Source organism: Cryptomeria japonica, chromosome 8 (assembly GCF_030272615.1).
Source record: "Cryptomeria japonica chromosome 8, Sugi_1.0, whole genome shotgun sequence".
NCBI classification, from domain to species: domain Eukaryota; kingdom Viridiplantae; phylum Streptophyta; class Pinopsida; order Cupressales; family Cupressaceae; genus Cryptomeria; species Cryptomeria japonica.
The window spans coordinates 641127115-641146345 of NC_081412.1; the positions used below are offsets into that span (position 1 = coordinate 641127115).

General features: G+C 37.6%; 1 protein-coding gene across 1 annotated transcript in view; it reads right to left on the reverse strand.

The window, feature by feature from the left end:
* LOC131067732 (uncharacterized) overlaps positions 1 to 19231 on the reverse strand; it is a 125793-nt gene that overhangs the window by 87373 nt on the left and 19189 nt on the right. The window contains exons 3-4 of the mRNA XM_058002858.2: positions 15251 to 15340; positions 14882 to 15048 (exon numbers count right to left, since the gene is read on the reverse strand). Of these exons, the coding sequence (XP_057858841.2) occupies positions 14882 to 15048; positions 15251 to 15340 (257 nt within the window). The remainder of the gene's footprint in view (positions 1 to 14881; positions 15049 to 15250; positions 15341 to 19231) is intronic.

Here is a 19231-nt window from a genome sequence, read left to right on the forward strand (position 1 = left end):
AAAGACAAGTGCCAGGGCTGAATGAGGACATAATGTTTATATGCAGGGAAAGCATAGAGTGGCGCAACCAAATCATTGAACCAGGCCATAGCGAATCCGCCAATCTGCGAGGTGAACTAACAGCCTTAAGAACAACTATGCAAAAGGATTTGTGCTGTGTTGATGTTCAATTGCTTAAGGAAGATAACCAGACTTTGGAAGGCACTGCAGAGATGATCGATCAGTTCAGCAGCCACATTAAACAAATTAAAGTGGAGAAATCCTTGGTTGAGGAAGATTTTACGAGGATTTCCAAAGTGGAATCAATGCTCACGGTTTGTCTAGATCACTTGGATTCACACAGGGACAAAGTACAGATGGTAAAGAGGAAGAAAGAACTTTGGAAACAGAGAGTAATACACATCAGCTTGCCGCACGTTACAGTAATTCAGGAGTTTTCAAAGGTGCATCGAGAGTGGAGTGCGGAAAAGGCGGCTATGGTGTCCATTCAAACTAATAACCCGGGCAATCCAACGGAGACGGAATCGACGGCATGACTAGCACTGCTAGCAGTTGTCTGCCAGCGAGTCTAGTCGTTTGTTTTTAGTTTCAATTATGCAGTTAGAGTAGTTTCTCATTAACTCCTTTGAGTTAATTTTATCTTGGGTTCAAACTATTGGTCTCGGGACCTATTTATATGTTTTGTAATGACTTTATTGGGGTTCACTAAGTTTTTGAAAAACTATCTCTTGAATTTTGCTGAAAAACTCTATGTATGGAAAGTTGATAGTCATCTATGAATGAAAATCGAATAACAGTTATCTTTGACTTCGAATCTGTGTGTTTGATGTCTGAAATTTGATTTCTGTGAGAATTTGTTTCAAGTAAAGATCTGTTATAGCTTTCTATGTGCGCAGAAAATTACCAGCGGGATTCACCTTATAAGCTTTTCATTTTGTTTTAGTGTACATGTGAAGTTTGTCGGCTTTATACAAAGAGTTATATACAAATCAATGCTTGCGTTCATTCGATGTTGACTTGTGAATGCAATAACCTTTTCTATGCTTTCTGGTGAAAAGTATAATATTGGTTGTGTGTAGTTTGAAGTTGATTGAATATTTGCTAGAGGGAGTTGTACCTAAATTCAAAGGTTAATCAATATAATGATTTTCCAACTATTTGGTGAAATTTGTCTTTCATTTCTTGGTCTTAAGGGCATCCAAATTAACTAAAGTGCAAAAGACAAATCTGTTTACCAACAGTTTTAAACGTGCAGTAACTCATGATCAAAAACTTACAAGTGGATATTCAATTAGAGAAACGAAAATCGCCAAGAATCGCCCAAACTCGGCAAGTCCGAGTCCGAGTTACCCCACACGAGTCCAACAAACTCGAACTCGGACTTGGCCAAGTTTGGGGGCAAACTCGCCCAACTCGGCGAGTCTCGTCATGCAGACTCGGTTGTGTTGGGCATGAAATCCGGCAACAAAAAAACACATTTTTAAAAGCTTTTTTAAGTTTTTTTTTTTGCTTTATTATCCTATGCCCCTAAAAGTGAACTTCATTTCATTCATTTGGCAAAATAGGAAGAGAAAAGTGAGTTGTGAAGAGAAACAAGGTTTCATTGAAGAAAAACCAGCAAGGAGGAAGCTCAAGATTTCATCCATTCATCACATTGGAGCTGCATTATGCTTTGATTTGGTGCATCAAGAGTTGGAAAGGAAGAGTTTTCAGCTCATTTCAAGCTTGTTGTGAGAGGTAAGATTGATTTTTTGAGCTTTTTGTGTTTGTTGTATGCAAAAATTTCATTTTCTATTCATTTCATTTGAAAGTTTTACATTTTTTCCCAAAATCTCTTGTATATTACTATGTAGGGTTGTATGTAGAGTTTGTAATTTTTTCTTTTTAAAAGTAGGGTTTGAAATTTTGATCAAACCCTACATTTTTTTTTTTTTAAAAGTTTACAAACCCTACCTTAGTTTTTTTGAAAAAAATGTACAATGAGAATGAACTCACAACAAAAAATGAATGTATTAATTTTTTTTTGTATTTGTAATGTCTTATGATTCTTATTGCAGCAACCTTCACTTTCTTATTTGACTCAAGTTTCACAAAACTATCATACAATGTCTTCTTCTAGACCCCCAATTAGAAAGGACCCCGCTTGAAAATTTCACGAAGATTTTCTTGGGCAAAAAAAGGGGTAGACAAAATGTATGTTTTGCAAAACAATATTCCATGGAGGCATTTATAGATTGAAATACCATATTCCTGGTGCGTGTGGCCATGATGCCGACCCATGCATTGAAGCAACTACTGAGGTCATACGCGAGTGCTATGTAATGGTTGAAGCAATTGAAAACAAAAAGAAGCAAAAGGATGATCTCGCGGCCATTGGAAGTGGGACAGCTTTAGATTGTGTTGGAAGGCCTGCTTCCATGCCTCCATATCGTCCCACTCACCATGCTACTACTGGTGCTAGTACTTCTTCTTTTGCAGGTGCCACTACTCGTTCCTAGCACTACCAGTGGTAGTGGGAGTGTTAGCATTGGACCTAGAATTCGTAAATCTAGGTTGGATACCTTCTTTGTGACAGTCGTTTGAGAGCATGGGTTGGAACAAGGAGGTTCATGATGCCGCTAAAATGGCAGTTAGCAGGTTTTGGGTCTACGGCAGTGTTCCATTCTTTACAGGCAAGTGAATGTTTTATGTTTCATTGTTTTAATTTTTATACTTTGATTCTTCGTTTTATTTTTTCTCGTACATACTACATAGTACATACTTAACTTATCTCATTTAATTTATTTGTGACGGGTCTCCTTATTGGAAAGAAATGGTTGATGCCCTTACCATATGTGGGGCGAGGTTCAAAGCCCCTTCTAAATCTGATTTGAGGGGACCCATTTTGACTCAATTGGTGAATGATGTGAAGAAGGAATTAGGTGAACAACACCAGATATGGAGCACTAAAGGTTGCACCATCATGACTGATGGTTGGATAGATAGGCGAAATAGAACTCTCCTTAATTTTCTTGTTTCTTCCGCAGGTGATTGATTAATTTTAGTTTCATGTCATCATTATTTTTTTATTTTTCATTTAATGATTATTGAATGATCATTGATCTTGCTTTATTTTTTTATTTCAGGGGGCACCGTTTCATCAAGTCCGTTGATGCCTCCGCCCATTGCAAGAATGCCACCTACCTATGTGAGCAGATAGAGGAGGTGATTGATGAGGTGGGTGAGGAGAATGTGGTACAGGTGGTGACCGACAATGCAGCAAATTATGTTGTTGCAGGTAAACTTTTGATTACAAACTAATTTTGTTTGCAAATTAATTACTATTTTGTAACTTCATTAATTACAATGCAACAAATTATGTTGTTGCGGGTAGACTATTGATGGAGAGGCACCCATTTATAGTTTGGACTCCATGTGCCACCCATTGCATTGACCTCATGTTGGAGGATATTGGAAAACTCCCATGGGTCAAGAGATGTGTAGAAAGGGCGAGAAATTTGTGCAAATTTGTATATAATCATTCATGGGTGTTGGCTCTTATCAGACAATACACAGAGCAGAAGGAGTTAGCTCGTCCAGGAATCACAAGATTTGCCACAAACTTCATCACATTGCAGTCCATGCTTCGTTGTAAGTCGGCCTTGAGACGTATGATTGTTGGTGAGGAGTGGTCTTCCTCATCCTATGTTGCCACCCCTACAGGGAAAGATACGGCAAACTGCATTTTTTATGAGCAAGACTTTTGGATCCCTTGTGATGAGATAGTGAAGGAGTTTTTTTATAAATTCTACAATTTAACTTTTTGTTTTATAACTTATTCATCATATTCTCTTATTTGCTCATTTTTCTAAATTACACAATATTTTCAATTTTGTAGTTTGTTAAGCCCTTGGTGGTTCTGTTGCGAGTTGCGGATGGAGAAAAGCCCACAATGGGCTACATATATGAGGGCATGGATAGGGCGAAGGAGGGCATCAAATCCGTCTATGAAGGAGATGAGAGCAAGTATGGTCCCATTTGGGAGATCATTGATAGGAGATGGCATCATCAGCTTCATAGGCCCATCTATGCAACAGCCTATTCTTATCTGAATCCAGCATTCCATTTTAGCCCTACTTTCAAGGTTGATGTAGAGGTTCTTAATGGGCTATACTCAATCATGGAGAAGATGGCACCTACAGGTTCTACTCAGACAGAGCTTATTCGAGAGCTACAATTGTTCTCAAATGCACAAGGGGAGAGCATGGCATGGTGTCACGGGGAGCGGCTATGGTTGTCGAATCATCCAAGACCTACCTTAGACGCCTTTGCAAGGGGCCGGGGCCAGAGGGTGCACACTCCTCTAAGCCATAGGCTTGTAGTTGTATTTACCTTTGGTATTTGTATGGAACAATTGATGATGATCATATGATGACATGGATTTTTTATTCCATGAGTTTTGTAATATTGTATACCTTTGACAATATTTATATATTTATGTCTATTATTTCCTTCAGCTACAATTTGTGTTTATGCTTATGTGATTGATGTATACTTGTGTATGTAATCAAATGAGCCGAGTTTGATGATGTTATTGTGTCTTTAAGGTGTATTTAATAAAGGGTGCATGAAACAAGTTTTAAATCTTTAAAAATCTCTAAATTTCTTGAGTTTTTCACTTTCCCGAGTCTAGACGAGTCTGAAGCTGAGTTTGACTTCGAGTCCGACTCCAAGTTGGCCTTGCCGAGTCCGAGTCCTGTAATATCATACACCACGTATGATTTTAAGTTAGGATATACAATGAATCTAAAAAAATATGAAAGCAAGTTTCCACTGTTCAGTAATCCAAGAGAATCCATCGCATATTATAGAATAGAAGACCAGTCCTTGTGGAAGAATCCACAACTCTTCAATTAAAGACTGTGTTGCTGGCTCACTCAGAAAAACGTTAAAAACCACTTGTTCCCAATCCAGGATTGTAGGTTGGTGCAAGCGGGTGCAGATTGTTGGATATTTAGTCATTGATGTCAAAGGATGATGATCAAGGTTGTGTAAATTTTGAAGGATTACTCAAAGTAATAGGGAACTATGCTTGGCTTCTGAAAATAATTGGAATGAGATGCTCATCAGGCTAATGATTATTCATTAGATCTTCATCAATTGTTGAGTTGATCTACTTGGTTGTCTACTTGATCTGGTTGCTTACTTAGTTGAGCTACATTTTTGTTTGCTTGAGCTACTTGGCTGCCTGATTGAGCTACATGGTTGTGTGCTTGAGCTACTTGGTTGTTTAGTTAAGCTACTTGGTTGCTTGGTTGAGCTACCTAGTTTTTTGGTTGAGCTACCTGGCTGTGTGTTTGAGCTACATGGTTGTCATCTTGAGCTGGCTGCTTGTCCAAGTCACCTACTTGCTGTCAGCTTCTCTTGCCATGTCATTATTGAAGGTTGATTTTTCTAAAACAGCCAAAAATTAAATAGTAAGGCATGAACAAAAGACCAATCCTTGTGGAAGAATCAACAACTGTTCAATTAAAGATTGTGCTGGCTCACTTAGAAAAATGTTAAAAACCCCTTGTTCCCAATCTAGGATTGTAGTTTGGTGCAGGTGGGTGTAGACTATTGGATATTTTGTCATTGATGTCAAAGGACGATGATCAAGGTTGTGTAAATTTTGAAGGATTACTCAAAGTAATAGGGAACTACGCTGGACTTTCTAAAAATAATTGGAATGAGATGCTAATCAGGCTAATGATTATTCATTAGATCTTCATCAATTGTTGAGTTGAGCTACTTGGTTGTCTACTTGATCTGGTAGCTTACTTGGTTGAGCTACTTGGTTGTTTGCTTGAGCTACTTGGTTGCCTGATTGAGCTACTTGGTTGTGTGCTTGAGCTACTTGGTTGTTTAGTTAAGCTACTTGGTTGGTTGGTTGAGCTGCCTAGTTGTCTGGTTGAGCTACCTGGTTGTCTAGTTGAGCTATCTAGCTGTGTGTTTGAGCTACGTGGTTGTCAGCTTGGGCTAGCTGCTTGTCCAAGTCACCTACTTTCTGTCAGCTTCTCTTGTCATGTCATTCTTGAAGGCTGAATTTTATTTTGTATTTGTAATGTTTTATTGCAGCAAACTTCACTTTATTATTTGCCTCAACTTCAAGTTTCACAAAACTATCCTAAAATGTCTACTTCAGCTTCTAGACCCCCCATTAGAAAGGACCCTGCTTGGAAATATCATGAGGATTTTCCAGGGCAAGGAAAGGGGCAAACAAAATGTATGTTTTGCAAAACAATATTCCATGGAGGTATATATAGGCTGAAATACCATATTGCTAGTGTGCGTGGACATGATGCCGAGCCATGCCTAAAAGCAATCCCTGAGGCCATACGTGAATGTTATGTAATGGTTGAGGAGATTGAAAGGAAAAAGAAACAAAAGGAGGATCGAGCGGCCATTGGGAGAGAGACATTTTTAGGAAGAGGGACACAGTTAGGTTGTGTTGGAGGCCCTTCTTCCTTACCTCCATATCGTCCCACTCAGTTTGCTACTGCTGGTGCTTCCGTTTCTGCTTCTGCTTCTATAAGTGGCAGTGCCACTGCCACTTCTCATGCTCCTAGCACTAGTAGTTGTAGTGGGAGTGTTGCCATTGGACCTAGGATTCGTAAATCTAGGTTGGATTCCTTCTTTGTGCCTTGCACTACTCCTGGGTCCCAACCGTCGCTTGAGGGCATGGGTTGGAACAAGGAGGTCCATGATGCTGCTAAAATGGCAGTTGGCAGGTTTTGGAGCTACAGCTGTATTCCATTCTTTGTAGCCAGGTGAATGTTTTACTAACTTTTATGTTTGATAACTTTGATTGTTTTAATTTTTATACTTAACTTATCTCATTGAGTTTCTTTGCGACAGGTCTCCTTATTGGCAACAAATGGTTGATGCCATTACCATATGCGAGGCGGGGTTCAAAGCCCCTAATGAGAGTGATTTGAGGGGACTCATTTTGTCTCAAATAGTGGATGATGTGAAGAAGGATTTAGATGAACAATTCCAGATATGGAGCACTAAAGGTTGCACCATCATGACTGATGGTTGGACGGATAGGAGAAATAGAACTCTCCTTAATTTTCTTGTTTCTTCCGCAAGTGATTGATTAATTTTAGTTTCATATAGTCTTTGATTTTTTATTTTTTATCTAATGGTTTATTGAATGATCATTGACCTAGCTTTATTTTTTTATTTCAGGGGGCACCGTTTTCATCAAGTCCATTGATGCCTCCGCCCATTGCAAGAATGCCACCTACCTATGTGAGCAGATAGAGGAGGTGATTGAAGATGTGGGTGAGGAGAACGTGGTACAAGTGGTGACCGACAATGCAGCAAATTATGTTGCTGCGGGTAAACTTTTGATTACAAACTAATTTTGTTTGCAAATTAATTACTATCTTGTAGTTTGTACCTCCATTAATTACAATTTACAATGCAACAAATTATGTTGCTGCAGGTAGACTATTGATGGAGAGGCACCCATCTATAGTTTGGACTCCATGTGTTGCTCATTGCATTGACCTCATGTTGGAGGATATTGGAAAAATCCCATGGGTCAAGAGATGTGTAGAAAGGGCAAGAAATGTCTGCAAATTTGTATATAATCATTAATGGGTGTTGGCTCTTATGAGACAATACACAGAGCAAAAGGAGTTAGCTCATCCAGGAATCACAAGGTTTGCCACAAACTTCCTCACATTGCAGTCCATGCTTAGGTCTAAGTCTGCCTTGAGACGTATGATTGTTGGTGAGGAGTGGTCTTCCTCATCCTATGCTACCACCCTTGCAAGGAAAGATATGGCAGACTGCATTTTTGATGAGCAAGGCTTTTGGGTCCCTTGTGATGAGATAGTGAAGGTAATTTTTTTTATAAATTCTACAATTTAAATTTTAACTTCATGTTTTATAACTTATTATATGTATTCTTTTATTTGCTCATTTTTCTAAATTACACAATATTTTCAATTTTGCAGTTTGTTAAGCCCTTGGGGGTTTTGTTGCAATTTGCAGATGGAGATAAGCCCGCAATGGGCTATATATATGAGGGCATGGATAGGGCGAAGGAGGCCATCAGATTCGTCTATGGAGGAGATGAGAGCAAGTATGGTCCCATTTGGGAGATCATTGATAGGAGATGGCATCAATAGCTTCATAGGCCCATCCATGCGGCAGCCTATTATCTGAATCCGGCATTCCGTTTTATCCCTTCTTTCAAGGCTGATGTGGAGGTCCTTAATGGGCTATACGCAATCATGGAGAAGATGGGACCTGCTGGTACTTCTCAGATAGACCTTTTTCGAGAGCTACAGTTGTTCTCAGGTGCACAAGGGGAGACCTTCTCTCGTCCTGTCGCCAAAGATGGCAGGACAACTATGATGCCAAGTAATAATAAATTGTAAGGCTTAATTTTAGTTTTGTTTAATACTATATTGTAACTTGTTAAATGAGTTCATGAGTGAGACTGATTTTATTTATTTTTCTCATTTCAAACTCAGATCATTGGTGGAGCTTTTTTGGCCCAGAGACACCAAATATTCAGAAGTTGGCCATTCGCATCTTGAGCCAACCATGCAGCGCATCAAGTTGTGAGCACAATTGGAGTATGTTTGAGCACATACACTCCAAGAGGCGCAATGGATTATATGTGGAGAAGATGAATGATCTCGTCTTTGTTCACTACAACCTCCGCCTAAGAATGAGAAAGAATGCATTAGTTGACATCTCTCCTATCATTCTAGATGAGGTTGATCTTGAAGCAAAGTGGGCCAATGAGAATCAGATAGCTCCTGGGACTCCTACAGCTGTCTTTAGTGATGATGACATTGATTGGATCGGCTAGGTAGATATAGAGGCTGAGGCTGTAGCCATGGCAGAGGAGGAGCAAAGAGCACGAGCAAAGACAGGAAATATTGAGACTCAGAGTGACACAGCTGTTCCTGATGTTGGTGAGCATGACACAGTTGTTCCTGATGTTGGTGAGCATGGCATGGTGTCAAGGGGAGCGACTATGGCTGTTGAATCATCCAGGACCTACTTTAAACACCTTCGTAGGGGGCTAGGGCGAGAGGGTGCACGACCCTCTGAGCCATAGGCTTGTACACTTGTAGTTGTATTTAGTATTTACTATTTACCTTTGGTATTTGTATGAAACATTTGATGATGATCATATGATGACATGGATTTTTTATTCCATGAGTTTTGTAATATTGTATACATTTGACAATATTTATATATCTATGTTTGTTATTTTCTTCAGCTACAATTTGCGTTTATGCTTATGTGATTGATGTATACTTGTGTATGTAATCAAATGAGCCGAGTTTGATGATGTTTTTGTGTCTTTAAGGTGTATTGAATAAAGGGTGTTTGAAACAAGTTTTAAATCTTTAAAAATCTCTAAATTTCTTGAGTTTTTCACTTTCCCGAGTCCAACCGAGTCTGGAGCCGAGTCTGACACCGAGTCCCGAGTCCGAGTCCTAGTCGGCCTTGCCGAGTCCGAGCCGAGTCCGAGTCCCGTTTCTTTGGTTTTGAATGAGGACAGGCTGAAAGTTTATGTCTTCTAGTTTGTGGTATATGATGGTTTTGAGTGAGAACAAAAAGTAGAAGCATTGTTTCAGTTCATGGTCATATATGTACGTGGAAAGTTTTGAAAAAGATGTGTGTGCTTTGTGAAGGATGCCTAAGCTTGTGAACTAGTGAAAATAAGGAGGATATGATTGTGTTGAGTGCAATTCAGAGGAGGAGTCTAGCTTTATTTTCAGAGTGAGGAGCTTATATTTGAGAGATAATTGAGCTGCTTATGTCAATATGACAGGATTTTTTAATGTAAAATGTGAAGATCTTTCTAGAAGTTTCAGTAATTTTTGAGTATGTAAAAGACTAGAGTAGGTGCTTCAGCTTATTGAAGTTGGTGCTTCAAGGAGAGTCGGTGCTCACTTTTGTAATTTGGGTTGGTGCCCATTTTTTAATGAAATCTATTGTGTGCCGTGGTTTTTTACCCAAAAGGGTTTCCCACGAGAAAATTGGTGTTGGAATCTTGATGTTTGCTCTCTATATGTTTTATGAGGTTTTATATCTTAAAAATTTTTAAATACCAATTCACCCCGTCCTCCCCCCCCCCCCCATCACCCCTCCATCCCTCCTCTCAGTATTTTCTGTGTGCATTTCACAGATGAGCTTTATTTATTTATTTTTTCTGTCTTTTTCTTTGCACTCTATTGTTTGTTACAGTCATCACATTTCATGGGAAGAATAAAAAATGCCCCCATTGCCATTAGTACTGCTGCTGTTTCCTTGAAACGATAAAAACAGCCCCATCAAAGTTAGAGCTACTGCTGTTTCAAGGAAGAATATTTGCCAGAAGCCAACAAGTATGTGTGTAAAAATGATGGTCTTTTAGTGGTGGTCTTATTGTTATTAGTGCTGTTGTTGTTTAAGTTTGTATGTTTAAATTTTTTTAGTTTTAGGGACTTGTACAGCTGTCAGGAGGTTTTATGGCTTACCATTATACAGCAAGTCTTGGAGTATATTAACTGCCGCATTTCTCTGTGACAAGCAATTATTACTGGCTTCACATTAGTAAAAACATCACGTTTTACTTTTTAGCATCCATTAAGTGTCCTCACAATGGGGTTTATGGCTTTTAATATTGAAGTCCATATGATCTGAAATAACTTTTATGGTTGTTTTGTCTATTACATGAATGTTATGTGGTTATCTAAACTTAATGTCTGTTTTTTAGCTAAAATATGTATATATCGTTTATTGCTTATATGTTTTTGTGTGGACATACCCAACCCCAATTTTATTTTTGGCATAATGGCATACCCAAACCCAAACAGGTATGTTTGCTAAAATAATATCACTCAATTGATCTCATGATTTCATATATACTTGTTATCTGACAACCCATTCCAAACAGGTATCCCAATCTATATGCTTTAGAAAATATAAACATTGTGAGTAGATAACCAAAATTAATGTTGAAAAGAGTTCAAACAGTCATCATGTCTCAATATACTAGCGTCCAAAAAACCATTATATCAATACCCAAAACTCAATTATTAGTCAGTAGACATAGTCCCTGTCCCCTAGGCAATATAATAAAAAGGAGTCAATAACATCATAAATCTCAAAGCCCATAATATTATGGGTTATTATGGGTTTGACATCTATTTAGCATTGCGAAACTTGTAGAGCCTCTTTCTGCTCAAGAACATTCAAACTAATCAAAGGTGGCTATGCTATATCCAATTTAAGATCTTTATGTTCCATATCTTAATCCTTGGTGATCATCTTTCTTCTGAGAAAAGAGGAAAATAACAGAACAAATGAAGATAATATCTTTAGCCTTCTCCAAACCCAACTGGTTACAATTTACTGAGTCGATTAAGTTAAGGTGTTCCAATTTTTCTAATATGTTCACCAATTACCATACTGTGAAAGAACTCAAATCGCAACTGCCTGTAACTATACTCACATGCTTAAGGGTCCACCATTGAACTAGAGCAACACAATCCAATAATCAATGGATGTGATTTCAGAAAAAACTCTGAAACCTTCACATAAGGAAACTGGGCACAAATAACTACAGCTTCTGCTGAAAGTGAGCAATTTTTAGTAATCTTCACAATCATTCCCATGGAAAACTCTTCCTTTTTTGGAGTCTTCTTGTTCCTGTGTTAAGTATATTGATGATAAAGACTCTTTTTGACCAGATTCTTCTTCTGCATTATGTCCCTACATATTTTTCTATATGGGGTCCATATCTAACTACGATTCTGCAAAGTGCAGCCTATTTATGCCAACCTTTAAAATCAGATAAGTTGATTACAAGCTTAACTTTGATCTATCATTCAGCACCAATTACAATTCTTTGAAGCAAAACTGCCTTCTTAATATCTGATTGCCTTCAAATTGCTAAAACTATTGAGAAAAAGTAGCCATGTACACAAAAGATCAGAAAATGCCAATATTATCTCAATGGGAGAAAGATGAGACTTGGGTATACCTTAAGGTACAAAGAATTTACCATTGTATGCCCAACCTCATCACATATTGTTATTAAACCTTTTATTAGTGATACCAAGTATATGTTACCATTAACTGATGCACTTATTCTCAATTTATTAACGTTAAAGTTAGTGTATACATCAATTCTTTCCCTTTGGCAATACATTTAACCTATGTCAAATTACCATCCTCCCTCTTAATTCAAATTTCCAACAAAAAATAAGACCCTTGACCCAAAACTAGTAAGTACTACAGCATTTTCAACACCTTCCATGAGATGATGGTTCTTACCTATGTTCTTTGTAGACCCTTGATCAAAACACAGTTTCCCAGGTACATACTGTCCCAAGAACAAATACATTTGAGAGTCTTAAAAATTTGTGTGTACTCTGGACATTCTAGGAGGGATGTGTAGACAGAAGGTCCACCCACACTTCATGGTACTAGAGTATCTTCCAAAGAAAAATAAACCAGTTATCAACATTTAAACTTGGCAAGCAGACAATATAATGGCAGCTTCTATGACCAGAACTGAAGAATAATCCTCCTCCGCCTACGTATCAGAAATCTTGACCATTTCCTGAATAATATTTTATTGGATTTCCCAACAAAAATAAAGTTTACCATGCCAATCATTAAAATAAATGTAGCCTTTTTAAGTTTGTCCTTCCGTAGTTTTTCCTAACTCAACTACCTTTTAGTCATCTAATAAGAAAGTTTCTTTTCTATTGGACTGGTCAATTCTAACTATCAACAGTTCCTGATTTTTGTGCTGATGAAGAATAACCCTTATCAATAAGTAGAGTATCACTATTAGTATAAGCAATAATGTAGTGCTAGTCATACAAGACAATAGAGCAAAGAAGAGAAGTCCAAGATGTGTAAGAGAGCGATAGAAGATGCTGTGAGACACAGATATATGTCAATAATTGAAAAACAAATCTGTCATGACTCATGCGTAAGTATAGCCTGGGCCCTCAGCTTAGTCAGCCTGAGGTAGTGTACACTATAAACCATATCTTACTAGCATCATCCTAACCAACTCATTAACTGATTATCAACTAGACCTGAGTTATGAACCCCACATGCCAGTTGGTCGATAACTGCAAACAGATTTTAACACCAACATCCCATTTTAATGTAAAGAAGCACAACAACCCATATCAAACAAATCTGTTTGAAACAAAAGAACACCAGAAGTTATGAGAGACCTCTAAGTTCTACTTGAAGCAAGAGTTGGAAAACGTAGATTTTTATTGGCAACTGATTGCACCTTGAGCCCCTGAGCACTACTATTGCAAATACTGATTCAATGTCTTAATGCCATCTGGTTAGTCCCTTTTGTGTAATCATATTACGAAAAAACCTCTAACCTGCAAATCCTTTTCAAATTCTTATGCTTAGTTTTTTATTATAATTTTGTCAAGTTCATGGCTAGCAGTCATTCTCAAACATAGATCCTTTCTAGAGGATCCCTATAGTAATCAGGTTGATAACTTCCTTTTTTAAGTGGCTTAAACCCACTACAAGGTTTGGAGGAAGCAAAAACTTATTAGATACAATGAGTTCACTAGCGGATGGTGATAAACTAGTACCAACACATTATTTTTGCATACTGCTACCAAGAAGTCACAACCCACCATTCTAGGCCGGAGTGAATCTGATTGGTTTGGAGTCAAGGGCCTTCCACTTGTCTGCAGTTTATACCATGGAAGGAGGTGCACATCACTGGTTTTTCTCTGCTACCAAATGTTCATTGGTTGTAGATCCAAGGAAAGGTTCTTGGTAGAGTGCCCAACTTACTCCTAGGATTTACAGCCTATCCAATTAAAACATTGGCATTCCCCTAAATACATTATCAGATCTTGCATGGGCCCTTTCTCAATAATAAGTGGGTTGACGATTCTGGCCCAAGCCTTACCACAAACATGTGAAACCACCAATTTCCTATCTTGATCTCCCACTTTTATCTACATCAGCTCATGCTTCATTGAGAGGTTCTTCCCTCACATGGCTACCTGTATTTGTGCTAGTTATTATGGTTTACATTTCTTAGTGCTTAGGATTTAGCACTTTTCGTAAACTTGATCCCTTTTACCCTAGTACTTTTCTATTGTAATGTAGATTTTGTGTCCCATTGTCCTAACATGGTCATCCGTAAACATTAATTTAACTTATTACTTTCTTTCTTTATCTTGCAGTCTACAGAATAATAAGGTCTGTCTTTTTCAAGTAATTGGACATGTATGGTCTATGGAAAGTTGGCAGGAAGCCATCTCAGGTAAAGCATCATTTTTGTAAAACAATTTAACTAAAGCATTACTTTAATAATCCACAAAATACAAAGCCATCACCAACATACTCACTTCAAAATTCAAACTATAGTAGGGATAGAGAAGTTCAATCTTTGTCATCCGATTCTTGATAAGCCAAGAACATTAAGGTATTACAGATGGCAGTAGTATAAATGTAATAGTGAATTACATGGATAAAGCAATGTAGTCATGATATAAGTTAAGAATGTTGTATGTATTTTAAGCAGTGCAATTTTCCCCATTTCACATTTTATAAGCCAAGGTAAATTTCTGAATAGCTTCAAGAGATGTTTAAAGGCAAAAGATCAAAATATAGCTCATTTTCAAATATTTCAAGCTATGCTCTAAAAGACATATTGTTTAGGCTTCTGCATGAGCCTTTCAGAATTCCTTAACTTTTTAAAGTTTAATTGTTTTCATATTCTTGGCCCATTCCGTACATTGCAAGAAAAGACACCAATATTAGAAAGAAAAATACAAAGGACTAAAATAAAGAACTGCAACTGAAGATAAGAAATTTTAAAGCATTTTGGATGATGTACCTGTTAGCTCCGATCCAACTTGAAAGGTCCTGTTCCATCCAATCATCCCTGACTTTTCCAAAAAGGTCTACTAGCTCTTCCTTTTTTGCATCCCATTCTTTCATTATAATAGGTTTCAATTTTGACCAGTTCTCCAATATTCCTTCAACATTCAGTCCAGGCACAACCTTACTCCGTACTATGTTAGATATTTTACTGATATAACTAAAACATGACTATTTTAGAATGCAAACAACTTTAGCAAATCTAAAATGCTTTGAAAGCAGGAACCAGAAGTAACAGGCAATCAAAATGCAAAGACTACATAGAAATGCAAGCAAGAAAATTAAAACACAAGTGAAGAACACCATAAAGTAAGCATATCCTTACCGAAGATTTTTGGATGACAGGCATCTTCATTTCCAATAAAAGGCGTACAAGCAATAGATTCTCATACCCAGTCTCAACTACTGGTCGAACCTGTTGTGACAAAAAGCACACTGAAAATATTAACAAAATGAACAATAAAAAAAGGCTTATGAAAAAGTATGCATCTGCTTATCCTCAGTAGTGTATAATTAATGTAATTGGGAGAAGATATACATTTATATGATCTACATTTTAATCTATTTGTAAAATTCCTTAATTTTTATTAAATATTTATCCAGTTCATCGTCAATATGTTTTCAACATAACCAGTAAATTGTGAACAGAATGATGAATAACATTCAGACAGTGATATTTCCCATTCATACTAACTTATTTACTCTTCCCATTTGCTGGTATTTTCATTGTTTGACAGACAAGGTATTCATTTAAGAAATCATTCGTTATTCAAAAAAGTGCACCCGATGCCCATCTGTAACTGTTGTTGAAAATCCCGTGCTGCTAATTACCAAAGTTCTACAGGGGTTTACGGTGAAGCATAAAGAAAAGGGCTCTCCGTATACACTTGCACCTTGCAACAACTTCACCACAGATATTTCCTTTCGACTCCACCAGTAACGCAATACTATTCCGGTAGTCTACGTCTGCTATAATACGGGTAGTGAGACCTCCGTATGCTATTATCGCACTCCCCGGTTGTGATCCTTCCGCACACCCCGACTATGAAACTACGGCTACACCGTTAAACATGACGCCCGCTGCACCCTCGGGGACGCTTCCTGTATCTGCAGGGTCAAGTCGGGGTCATACCCGATATCGGGTCTTTGACTTACGTGAGCAATAGTGTTTGGATTAGACTCTGCACCCGATATCGGGTATTTGGAAAGACGAAGGAGGAACTGATTTTGCAAGCCACTTCCATTAGTCTTCGTGTAGGATGAATTTTGTATATTGCCCCGTCAATCCTCTGGAAGTCTCTTCCAGTTGGTGTTACTGTTATTTGAATGTGTATGTCCGCAATATGTCTTCAACCAAATCTCACACCAAAGAACACTCCTTAGTTTATAATTCCAGTAGGCCAGTTGGCTGGCGAAAGGAATTCCTTAACAAGCTCCGATCTCTTACGATGATCTATTTTCGCTTCAGCAATATTTTCCTCCAATATTTCCTGCTCACCATCTCGAATGCCCATCTTTTATTGACACCAGTTAGTTAACATTCCCGTAATAGTTAAAGCTATTTACGGAGTATAAACAAAATATGAGATTAAAAGACATGCTTTTAAATATTAATTATTTATATAAATGGATGGGAGTTTATATAAAATAATTAATATGTTTATACGTTCGATAATCATTTTATTAGGGGGACATGACAGCCTCCCCTCCCTCATGTTGCTTGCCCTCAAGCAACTCCAAAACTCTTTCATTTTCCCAAGTGGCATCATCCTGAGGCAGATTTTTCCATTTGATGAGATATTCCGGGATAGTTATGTTCCGTAGTTGCCGGTCTCGTGTTTCCAAAATTACTTCTAGTATCATTTCGAGTTTCCCTTCATCATTCAGAGGGGGTAAATCTTCGGACACTGACACCTGTTGCCCCAGAGCTTTCTTGAGACAGGAGACATGAAATACATTGTGTATCTTGCTATCCACTCGTAAATCAAGTTCATAGGCTACTGTACCAACCTTCCGGACTACCTGATAGGGACCATAAAACCGAGGTTTTAATTTTTCAGACCCACTACGTTTGAGAGAAGATTGCCGATAAGGTTGCAACCTGAGAAATACCAAGTCTCCCACTTCGAAATGGCGTTCAACTCGCTTTTTAGCTGCATAGATTTTCTATTGATTCTTAGCACATTACAAATTCTCCTTAAGGGCTGACAAAATATCTTGGTTTTCTTGAAGCCAATCACGAGTTTTAGGTACATTGCTCTGCTCAAAAGCAAGATCAAGAAAAGAGGGAACGTCATAGCCATATAATGCTTTGAAAGGTGACATACCAATTGACATATGAAAGGTAGTATTATAACAATATTCACCCAAATATAACCAATGAACCCAAGCCTTCTGGTGACCGGCTACATAGTTACGAAGATAACCCTCAATCCACTTGTTCACTATTTCTGTCTGCCCATCAGTTTGCGGATGATAGCTAGTGCTATGATTCAACTCTGTATCTGTCAATCTGAAAAGCTCCCTCCAAAATATGCTCAAAAATCTGCTATCTCTATCACTCATAATATTCTTTGGTAAACCATGTAATTGGAAAACCTCTCTGAAGAATAACTCTGCAATCTAAACTGCTGTAAATTTTGTAGTGATAGAAAAGAAGTGTGCAAATTTAGTTAATCTCTCAACCACAACAAATATACAATCTTTACCTTGGGATTTCGGTAAACCTATGATGAAATCCATGGATATACTTTCCCATTTCTGATTTGGTATAGGTAGTGGCTGTAATAAACCGGCAGGATACATTTGTTCTGCTTTATTTTGCTGATAGGTGGTGCATTCCTTGACATAGCGTAGGACATCGTTTTTTAAGCCTTTCCAAGTGAACCTTTCTCTTACCTGACGATACGTTTTGAAGTATCCAGGATGCCCTGCTAGAGGAATATCATGCATAGATTGGAGAATTTTTTTTTTTAACTTCGATCCTGAAGTTAAATAAATCATGTCCCTGTAATAAATAACATCATTAACAATTTTATATTTATCATCCTATATATTACCATCTAGCAAATCACATGCAAAAGAATCCTTTGAATACTCGACCAGCAATAAAGATTTCCAATCAGCTGTTACGACAGATAACACATTGATTTCAGGGCTTCTAGATAAAGCATCAGCAACAACATTATTTTTACCTTTTACATATTCAATCTCACAGTCATAAGCTTGAATTTTACTGATCCACTTCTGTTGCCTGTCATTTACATCTTTTTGTCCCAAGAAATATCTCAGACTGTTATGGTCAGTTTTCACCACAAATCTGCTACCAACCAAATACTGTCTAAATTTTGTCGATGCATGCATGATTGCCAGCATTTCTTTATCATAGATAGAATATAATTTCTCAAGTTTATTAAGTTTCCGGCTTTCATAAACTATAGGATGTTTGTTTTGCATTAAAACTTCCCCTATTACATCACAAGAAGCATCACATTCAAACACAAAAGGCTGATTAAAATCTGGAAGAGCAAGTACTGTTTGGTAAGATCTGTCAAGGGTGCCCCAAGCTGTGAAAAGCCTTTGACAAACCTCCTGTAATAACTGCATAAACCAAAGAATCCCCTTAATTCTGTAAGGTTCCGTGGTGGTGGCCAATCCAAAATGGCTCTTATCTTTTTTTGATGAACTTGTACCCCTGTTGCACTGATCATATGACCTAAATACAAAAATTCAGTCACTCTGAATTCACATTTAGACGCCTTTGCATACAAGGATTGTGATTCCATAATACCAAGGACTATATCAGTATGTTTCAAATGCTCTTCCCAAGTTTTGCTATAAATCAATATATCATCAAAGAATACTAGCAAAAATTTCCTTAACTGTTTGTTAAAAATATGATTCATATAGGACTGGAATGTTGCCGGAGCATTTGTTAGACCAAACGGCATAACAAGGAATTCATAATGACCATAATGACAACGGAAAGCAGTTTTCTGAATGTCTTGTTCTCTTAACTTGATCTGGTGATACCTTGATCTCAAATCAATTTTAGAAAAATAAATGGCACCATGCAATTCATCTAACAATTCATCAATTTGAGGAATTGGATACCTGTTTTTGATTGTTTTCTTGTTAAGAGCTTTGTAATCAATACACATTCGAAGAGTTCCATCCTTCTTTTTGACCAATACTACAGATGAAGCAAAAGGTCTAGAACTACGTCTGATATGTCCCATATCCAATAACTCCTTAATTGCCTTTTCTATTTCATCCCTGAATGTTTTAGGGTGTCTATAAGGAGTAG